Raw genomic sequence first — 10,925 nt, forward strand, 5'->3', positions numbered from 1 at the left:
ATATATATATATATATATTAGTGCTGGGCAACAATTAAAAATTTTAACCGTGATTAATCGCATGATTTTATGTGATTAATCGCATTTTTGCACAAAATTCAATAATGCATTCAAAAGTAGTGTATTGTGCAATTTTTTCATTTAAAAGTACTACTATATGAACAAAAGTGCTATAAAATTTGGTTTGCAAACACTTTAAATAAATAAGGTGCTTTTTTGACCGAAGCATTCCTTTTACATAGTAGCAGTTAAAATATTTCTTGTAAATCTCAACTTATAACATTAATGTAATCAAATTAAATATAAAACCAAAGCTATTTGCCACTGCCAGGGCATTAACGTTTTGTCTAGTTTGTTATAGAAAAACAAGTTATGCTCAGAGTCCAGAGCCTCGATCATAACATTATAACAGGCACCTTCCGAGTAGAGACCTAACGCAGCAGAGTGCAGCGCGGGACAACACTTGATGGGTGAGTGCGGATGCAGGAGAATATGGGTGTATCACACTAGGCAATCTTAACCGTGCCTGAGCGTGGTTCGTTTAGCTGGCCCTGGCTCGGCTGGAAGAGGTGGGCCAGAGCGGATTCCGTTATATATAGATCAGAGAGTGTGAGCGCTAACCGCGCCAGAGCGCAGAACTTCTGATACGTGCAGCATGATTGCGTGAACATTTCTGAGCGGCAAAATTGATAGATCTGTAAAGCAATATATTGTGAGAGGGCCGTGTGCTACTGTGTCCAAAACGACTCAAAATAATAAACCACAAAGTTAACAAAACGATGCACTCCACTGTGCTGAGCGAGAGCGCTTCTCTTGTAAAGCAATATATTGTGAGAGGGCCGTGTGCTACGGCGTTCCAAACGACTCAAAATAATAAACCACAAAGTTAACAAAACAATGCACTCCACTGTGCTCAGCGAGAGCGCTTCTCTGCTGTCTTCACGTGCTATCGGAAACTTCCTATTTCCCACTCATGAAGTCGTGATTACGAGCTTGTTGCATTTTTTTCTGTTAAAAATAACAGTGAACAGTGGTTTGTGAATGTTGATGATAATAATAAAAAAATGCATTAATGCGCGATAAAATAATTGTCGGCATTAATCAATTAATGCGTTAACGTGATAATAACACATTAACTTGCCCAGCCCTAATATATATATATATATATATATATACACACACACACACACACACAGCAGGCCTATTACAATATGAAAATGCGTATTTTTCAATTAAAGACGATTTATAGATTTAATATGGGCTGCTTTTGTTGCTTGACACTTTTTATTGGTCATTTTGTGTTTCAAGAATAAGGTCTAAGGTTAAGAATAAACTATTAGCTATAAAAAATGTTTTTTCTCTATTTTACATTACAAAAGTGAAAGACGACTTCCTCTTATTGATCAGATCTCAGGTTGCACGTTTTCTTGCGCAGCTGGATGTTGGACTCATGAAAAATAATCACGTTGTTTGTATTTGCCAAAACTGATTTACTGAAGTCAAAACATATTGGCATAAAACGGCCATAAAACAGAATTGGCGTTAGCGCGAGCGCCGCTTGCTGTGATCAGTCAGTGGTTAGCAGTCAAGAAACAGGACAAGGGAGGTCACGTACGGGACACATAAATTAAGCCCAATATACAGGACGTCTCGGCTAATATGGGACGGTTGGCAACCCTATGTAACAGGGACATGTTTTCTTTCAATCCTGTGCATCACGGCTCTTTCATACCATCTTAAGCCTGTCACATTGGCTCCACCTTGTGGTCAAATGATCCAGCACACTATTCTTAGCTGGGTCCCACATGCTTCACTTGATGTGGCTTTTGTTTGTGCATGTCCGTACGGTCCTCAAGATTTTAGGCTGTCCCATTTGTCATTTTATGATTGAGTAGGCCCCTTTATTGCTACAGTGTAGTCAAAGTGTGGAGCGCAAGGGCTGAGGGCAGCATTTAGGACAGGGTTCTTAGTGCTGTTTAAGTGTCCAAACATTTATGGCTATTAAAATAGGTAAATCGCTTTCAGAAACAGACAAATATGTGTATGATAAGCAGGCTTGGCTGAAGCTGTTGTCTTCATTTTGTAGAGTACCGGGGGATATTGATGAGGTGAATGCTCTCAAGCTACAGGTGGACCAGTGGAAACTTCCAGACAACCTCTCAGATCCCAATGTCCCTGGTGAGAACATCAAACATTCACATTTATATCTCAAACAGCCCTTACATGGAGAAAGTGAGACCTTTAGACCAGAGGTTTTCAACCTTCTGGACTTGAAGGCCCCCCGTTGTCTGACATTATATCCCCGAATATATTTAGGCTACAGTATTTCTGCTATAGTTATGACGAAACTGCAGAAATTTATTAGAAGATACCAGGGCTATTCTATTAAATGCATTTTGTGATTCCAGAAGTTTTTTTTTTATTATTATTATTATTAAAAACAGTTGTTAGTGATGTGGAAACATTTGTTTACATCTTGATTTTATTGGGGGGGGGGGAGATTAGAGTTAGATTATTTTAAATATGTTAACTTAACATATTAATATAATAATAATAATTAATATTTATAATTTATTAATTTAAATACTCTGACCTCATGCGCAGTAGACACAGTAGACATCATATTTAATGTTTTTAGTTTCTGTTGATTGTTGTAGCTGGGAGATAATTGTTCTGTCTACAAAATACTGAAAATGTCTTTCCTCAAATTTTCAGCAGACAAAAAATATTGGCTGTTCAGTACTTGCCTGTTAGCTTTAGTTTTTATCATCTATTATACTGCTAAAAGCTGACATAATGAATTATAGCAGATATACAGTATGACTTAAATATTAACAGGGTCATTCCGTGTCAAATCAACCAAATTTCAGAAACTTCCCCGGCTCAAATGTTTGATTTTGCTAATATTTTTTCTGAAGAAAGATAAACATGTATAGTGATGAAAGCCAACGTATTAGATGTCATGGATGAATATTTACTGAGTGATCCACTTTTTTGTAGAGGGGGGTCAAAATGGCAGTTTTCACCTGAGATTCAGAGCCAATTTACTGGGGGGTAAAAATGACGTCAGAAAGATGGCAGCATCATAATGTTATTTTTACACAGAGATTGGTAGGTCTGTTAGTAAAATCTGTTGACTTTAACAATCTTTGTTGCATTATGTGTTAATGGTGACCATTAAAAAATGGGGAAACAGCACTTTTCAAGTTTATTCTCCAAAGTTTGCAGGCCTGTAACTCAAAATGTATTAAAGATATCTTAATGACCTTTTAGATATTGGGTCTTAACAAACTTTCCTTTTGGCATCTTCATTTGTAAGGCCCTATATGGTTTGGTTCCAGAGACATTTGGATCTCAATATGACTCCAGGGGTAAATCATCAAATTGTACACATTTTCAATGGTCAAAAACCAAACGTGGGTCACGTTGCAAAAATATGATACTTTTCTTTTCTTCAGAGGAATGTCTGAAGAACAAATAATGTTGAAACTAGAGATGTGTCTCGTTTCTTTCTGTCAAAACAACTGCATTGAACATGCCTGTCTGAGTGCCATAAATATTATTTTTCCAAAGTTTGGGTGCCTAGTATAACTCAAGAAGTATTAAAGATATTGCCATATGATTTTAGTTCTTAATAAACTTCTCTTTTGGAATCTTAATTTTTAAGGCCCTACATCATTCAGTCCCAGAGATATGGGGATCTCAATGAGGCTCCATTTTCAGATTGTTGAATATTACCCATTTTCAGCGCTTGAAAACCAAATGTTGGTCACTTTGTATACAGCTGATACTTACTGTATTTAAAGCGGAATATCTGAAGAATAAGTAATGCTGAAACTAGATATGTACCTTGTTTCAATCTATCAAAACTTTTGTTTAGAACATACTGTACCTGTTTGAGTATCATACATTTTCTTTTTTCCAAAATGTGCCTGCATGTAACTCAAGAAGTACTACAGTTAATATGAACAAATCTTAATATGATTTCTGGTTCCTAAGAAACTTTTCTTTTGGAATCTTCATTTTTAAGGTCCTGAATGGTATAATCCCAGAGATATTGGGATCTCACTGCAGCTCCATGTCCAAATTGTAGTATCCTACCCATTTTTAATTGTCAAAAATGAAATGTGGTTTAGTGTTTATCTTGTCATCACTGTTGACACTGTCAAATATGCAAATAATAACAGTAACCCAGGGTCTAGGAATGTACAGTGTGACACGTCAGATTATGAATGACCAGGATTAATTGTTAATTCTAGGTAAAGTATGAACAGTGTGAAATGTACAATAAGATTACCCAGATCCCATTTACCTGGGGTTTAGAGTTACCCAGTGTTAATTATTTCAAGTGAGAAAGACCTTAAATGTTTGAGGTACTATCAGTGATTCTGCCAAATATGCCATTTACAAGTAAATACTACTTGATCTGACTATGCTTCACATTATATAACAATAAAAAAAGAAAAAGAAATTCTAGTAATTAATCCAGGTTAGGCAAATCTTGGTTTATTGATGTGAATGCAATGAAAGCAACCACTTTTCCCTATGAGGTATGGGATTTGTTTCAATCATGTTACAATACTGCATATCTGAACTATAGGTAGCTTCAGAAGCGGTTAAAATGAACAAAATCCCTTCTTCAAAATATCCCTGAAACTAATTCAAATATAGAATCTTATGAATAGACTACTGAGAGAAAGGTAATGTGCCTCAGCTTGTCCGTTTCAGTGCATTTTTAGCACTCCGACAGGCATGTTTTATACATATTGTTTTGATAGAGGGAAACAAGGTACATATCTAGTTCCAGCATTACTTATTCTTCAGATATTCCGCTTTAAATACAGTAAGTATCAGCTGTATACAAAGTGACCAACATTTGGTTTTCAAGCGCTGAAAATGGGTAATATTCAACAATCTGTAAATGGAGCCTCATTGAGTTCCCCATATCTTTGGGCTTAGACGATGTAGGGCCTTGAAAATGAAGATTCCAAAAGAAAATGTTATTAAGAACTAGAATCTAAAATCATATGGCAATATCTTTAATACTTCTTGAGTTATAGGCACGCAAACGTTGGAAAAAGAATATTTACGGCACTCAGACAGGCATGTTCAATGCAGTTGTTTTGACAAAGAAACAAGATACATCTCTAGTTTCAACATTATTTGTTCTTCAGACATTTCTCTTTAAAACAAAAGAAGTATCATATTTTTGCAAAGTGACCCACATTTTGTTTTTGACCAATGATGTGTACAATTTGATGATTTACCCCTGGAGCCATATTGAGATCCAAATGTCTCTGGAACCAAACCATATAGGGCCTTACAAATGAAGATGCCAAAAGGAAAGTTTGTTAAGACCCAATATCTAAAAGGGCATTAAGATATCTTTAATACTTTTTGAGTTACAGGCCTGCAAACTTTGGAGAATAAACTTGAAAAGTGCTGTTTCCCCATTTTTAAATGGTCACCATTAACACATAATGCAACAAAGATTGTTAAAGTCAACAGATTTTACTAACAGACCTACCAATCTCTGTGTAAAAATAACATTATGATGCTGCCATCTTTCTGACGTCATTTTTACCTCCCAGTAAATTGGCTCTGAATCTCAGGTGAAAACTGCCATTTTGACCCCCCTCTACAAAAAAGTGGATTACTCAATAAATATTCATCCATGACATCTAATATTTTGGCTTTCATCACTATACATGTTTATCTTTCTTCAGAAAAAATATTCGCAAAATCAAAAATTTGAGCCGGGGACCTCAAATATTGGACACATTTTTCAAATGCTCTCTAGAATGACTACAATCCACTCACACTAATAACACTTGTCATTTATTATTAATAGAAAGTAGCAATTTAGAGTTTTGCTTTGAAATTTAAATACAATTGTTAAGTTTGTTGATTTTTTTTTGTGCTACAACAATGTTTCTGTAAGAAGAAAATAAAATTGTTCATCAGACCATTTAATATGGTCTTTAAGACAGAACAATCATTCTCAGTAACTTTTCGTTTGCATCCAAAAACATATTCTCTCTACTTAAAGATGTATATACTATAATATAAGTGCATATATTTGTGTGAAAGTGTGAATATTATCGAATTCCTATAAAATATGGACAAGCAGGACAGGAATGTAAGGTTTCTCTCTCTTTCTCTGTGTCAGCGTCTCTGTTGAAGTTGTGGTACAGAGAGCTGGAGGAGCCTGTGATTCCTCAGAGCTTCTATAAGCAGTGCATCAGTCACTATGAAGATCCTGATGCAGCCATCAGTGTGGTTCAGTCGCTCCCGGAGCTCAACAGACTCGTGCTCTGCTACTTCATCAACTTCTTACAAGTAATGCCATTTGAACACAACCCTGCGGTGCCATACACAATAACAACACTGATTTCAACGCTCTGTCTTTCTCTTACGCCAGGTCTTTGCTCAGCCGGTGAATGTGAGTAGGACTAAGATGGACGTGAATAATTTGGCGATGGTCATGGCTCCAAACTGCCTGCGCTGTCAGTCTGACGATCCTCGAATCATCTTTGAAAACACACGGAAAGAGATGTCCTTCCTCCGCATACTCATCGTCCACTTGGACACTGGCTTCATCAAGGGCTTAATCTAGTTATTTTGCGGCATAGCTCAGATTGAATCATCCAGGAGATGATGGGAATCAGGACCTTCTTCTGCTCAGAGAATCATCTTTAAGCATCCTAATATTAGTTCGGACAATGTCTCAACTAATCCAGCTTTGCCTCAATGTGAATCATCCTGAACTTGACTCTCATGACTCTTCTTGAAGCCAGACATTATTTGAACTGAATCAATTGACTGAGTTTGATTCCGCAACAAAACAAATGCATGACGTTTGTTATTTTCTGTCTTTTATATTGATTAGCAGGGAAATACATTCTTTGGACAATCATAATCGTAATAACATGACCTGCAGCATATTTCCTTAATTTAATAAGGTATGAGTGTTCTGATTATTTAATAGCAACCGTTTGTAAGCTCATCTATGAGTGCAGGGAGAATTTCTGACTTCAGTTGTGTGTATAAGGCTGAGCGTAAGCAAGAAAAGGTGAATTAACATTGCAGAGCTCTGAAATACTAGTGGTCAAGCTTTGAGCTTGAGGTCTGGTGCCTTACATGAGAATGATCGATGATGTATAAGATGCATAAGTGCCCATAAATACACCCTCCACATTTCTGCATTGTCATAGACTCCAAATGAACTGGTACCACAAGCAATTTTCATTTAGTCTCTCACTGTAGTTTTCCCAGTCGTCCCATTTGGAAATAGAAAATTATATTTCCAGATGTGGTTTGGCTACATCCAAGAAGATTGTGCAGAACTATTCTGTAGCAAGTTAAACCAGGAACCAGACTGGAACCAGGAACCACTCCTCTCACAAGGTAGCTGCTGCTCATTGGCACACTGAAAGTGCAAAATCGCATACTTCCCCACTACATAGTATGCGAAAAACAGTATATGAGGTGAGTAATATGCCTGAAATCATAGTTTTCAAAAAACAGTAGGCAAAAAGTTCCCGGATGATCTACTACTTCCTCCAGGATCCTGAAGTGTGCATTTGATGGACACTTTATTATCCCATTAGGCCACAGGAGAAGATTTATGAATGGCAGTGAAGCAACGCTGGTAGGTCATGTGACAGTAACAACATGGCGGATGTAGTACATACAAATTTCATTTCGAACATACCTTCGGTTTCAGTTGATCCAGCAGCTCCAACATCAAGGGATGGCCAAAAATGGTGTGTTCAGATTTGCCCAGGCTAAATAAACACTTTAAACATACTCTACACAAGAATGCAATAATACAAAAAAAAAACACAAATATTTGGCCAAGGCAGCCATGTGGTCTTGTCGTACAAATGCAATTTCTTTGCCACTGACTAATGACTTTTTTTACACACTTATATTTCTTTAAACACCTCTCCTGTCTGCCATTCGTTAAACGAACACATAGCTCCGCCCCAAGCTCACACCATTGGTCGAGCTGTTGCCATGTCAGGCTAGTAGTCTACATGTTTAAACATGTTTACATTTTTCAGGGGAATCAATCTACAAATGACTGACTTGTACTTGTCGCTGCGTTATTTTGGGATATATGAAAGTACTTAAACCTCAATAAGATGACATTTTTGCGTTACTGTGGCCATACTAAATTCACTCAAAGTGGAGATATATATACCCTTTATATAACTCTCTACTCTCATTCACTATTTCCTAAATTAGTCCACTGATATAGTCCACTTTAAGAAGTGAATGAATACTAGTGAGCTGGAAGTGTACGCCATTAGATGCGGGAATTCATTTGTCACAACACTTAACGTTACAGTGCATGGGTATTTACTAGTGGTTAGCCTTTGAGCATACATAGGTCGTGCACTCGTTGTTGCAGTGCATTATGGGATTAAGCACTCTAATGTCCACTATGGTTTTGGACACCACTGCATGCTGGCAAATGGCAGTCCTCTCAAATCCTCTCAGACACAGATTACCTTCAGATGGCTGAGCCATTAAACTGATGTGCTCAGATTCTCTTCAAAATTACTGCCATGTCAGCTGTTTACCTGACAGAAAAAAAACTGACCACAGAAGAAAACAGTTTATGCTAATGTTGGCTTTAGTGCCCCTTGAGGCAAAGCTGAGAATGTGTGCACTTACAGGAAACAGAAATCGATCTTGTGCAGCTAAGCATTTAGAAGACTTCAGGTCATCAACACTGGTAGCATCTGAACGTGGAAAATGCAGTCTGTTCTTGATCCATTACTCAGAACTGAACTTCAGTGATTCATATCTGATATACAATCAAACAGTCACATTTGCTATTGATATAAAGTGGGATCCGCCATCAGCTCTGCCTGTGCTTCTGTATATAAGCCCCTCATCTGATGGATAGTTGTGTTTATAAAGCCGAATGGTGAAAGTAAGTGAGCCCATCCCATGTTGCACTTCCCCCTCAGTTTCTTTCCCTTCCTGTGGGTCTGTATGATCACTGCAGAGACTGATACTCCTCCGGCACTCTTACTGTAAATGCTTCTTACGGATTTTGTGTCTTATTTTGTTCTATCTGTGTGAGGTTGTGTGTAGGAGATGACAGTGAATTATGATATGAATGATGCGTGTTTAAATTTGCATAGTTTCATAAAGAACTCCGTAATAAAATTTGTAAATTTGTATAATTGTACAGAAGTGGTTGGGAGTTTCACTTCCTTAATTTGTCTCTGGCTTTCCACCGTATATGGACAGAGCAAGAGTTTGCCAGGTGCAGAAACGCAATAAGCACTGTGCTAGAGAATTCTATGCCACAAAGTATTCAGATATACTATATATAATATAGATATATATAAGTATTTTCAGATCGATTTTCAGCATTTCAGCCCAAAATCAATAGAATGATTGGCTCATATGGTGCTTAGTTTGTAGTATTATGAAAATAGAAGGATATTCACTAGTTTAGTCACTATTGCAAAAAATAAATAAATAATTATTTTAGATTAGATTCAATAAATAATATACTTGAGAGCATCTACAAACCTCTCAAAAGAATAGAAAGGAAAAAAGCTCTTGTGGTGAAGTCAGCAATCTCCTCCAGTACTGTTACCAACTGAAGTAATGAAAATTTATCATAATCTGGAAACAATACTAAAGCTCAAACAATAATCCTTTATGAATGACCTGTGGCCACACGTATATAACCACGTTTTGAAAAATAAACTGAGATTTTCTGGGTATTGTACTGTATTTGTTCTGCACCAGAATACTTTCTTTCCAGGTCCTTTTTTTTTGCAATCGAGCTCAGTTTCATTCTAAACAGGCTCAAATTTCATTACACAGGATTTCTCATGCCAGTCATAGAGCAATGCTGTTCATTCAGTGCCTGGTGTCTTTGTCAGCTCTTACCCGTCAGTCCATTGCCCTTGTCGTCTTTGCTCAATTTGGGTAGTCATCTAATCATAATCATATGTGATGTGTTATGCATATGCTGCTTTGATGTCCGTTTGATTGTGCAATCAAGCCATTGAGCCAATGGAGGTCTATTTTGTGTCCAGGGCTATTAAAGAAACATGAAAAGGAAGGGACAAAATCATACAGACATTCACTTGAGAACACACACTGGACATATTTGACATTTCTGAACTGAAGGTTGACTGTGACTGCATATCTATTGTGTTGACATGACCGGTATCTTATACTAACACCTAGTGGTGTAAATGCAACATCACACCACAGCAACAGATGTAACTAATGATTACATTATAGAAATGCTCTATGCACAGTCTGCCGATAGTTTGAGAATGAAAGTGGCCAATAAGAGGATTTTTTTAGCTGGTTAATGATCTCAAAATGTCTCAACATGATGACTGACTCCATCAAAAATGTATTTATTAGATTAGGGTTTCGCAAACTAGGGAACTAGGTTACATGAGGTTTGTGAGTTGATGAAAAGCTATAATATAAGTTATATTTATTTATTAATGTTCATTTATTTTTTTAAATGGTAGACATGAAACTAGATGTTAAAAGGGCTGTATTTCAGTAACTGTAAGATTTTGATTCATAATGTCAGTGTTTTCTCTATCATTGGTTTTCTATGTTGTTTTCAAACAGCCTTAAGTTAAAATAATAATTTCCCACTAAATATTTGACTGAAACGCCTATGACAGGTGAGCGACACTGTGACATACGCATACAGTATAACTGTATCGACGTTTTTCAAAAAGCATGAAACAAAATAAATACAAAATTGCTTTTCTATGAACTGGCCATATGCGTTTTAAACTAGTTTTTTGTTCATTGCTATTGACCTATAGGCCTATACCGTGGCCAAGATAATTTGGGATGTAAATACGTGTAATTAAAATAAGGCATACATACGTTAGTCCCTTGTATTATTCATAATCAAT

General features: G+C 36.7%; 1 protein-coding gene across 4 annotated transcripts in view; it reads left to right on the forward strand.

The window, feature by feature from the left end:
- LOC107696985 (rho GTPase-activating protein 39-like) overlaps window positions 1-9,176 on the forward strand; it is an 88,424-nt gene extending 79,248 nt beyond the window's left edge. For 3 of the 4 annotated variants that reach the window (XM_016497574.1, XM_016497577.1, XM_016497578.1), the window contains 3 exons: window positions 2,087-2,178; window positions 6,170-6,339; window positions 6,422-9,176. In XM_016497574.1, coding sequence (XP_016353060.1) covers window positions 2,087-2,178; window positions 6,170-6,339; window positions 6,422-6,616 — 457 coding nt within the window. In that variant the 3' untranslated portion in view covers window positions 6,617-9,176. The remainder of the gene's footprint in view (window positions 1-2,086; window positions 2,179-6,169; window positions 6,340-6,421) is intronic. The other variant, XM_016497576.1, reaches the window with a different exon arrangement.
- The last annotated feature ends 1,749 nt before the right edge of the window (window positions 9,177-10,925 follow it).

Source organism: Sinocyclocheilus anshuiensis, unplaced genomic scaffold (assembly GCF_001515605.1).
Source record: "Sinocyclocheilus anshuiensis isolate Anshui unplaced genomic scaffold, SAMN03320099.WGS_v1.1 scaffold130, whole genome shotgun sequence".
Lineage (NCBI taxonomy): Eukaryota > Metazoa > Chordata > Actinopteri > Cypriniformes > Cyprinidae > Sinocyclocheilus > Sinocyclocheilus anshuiensis.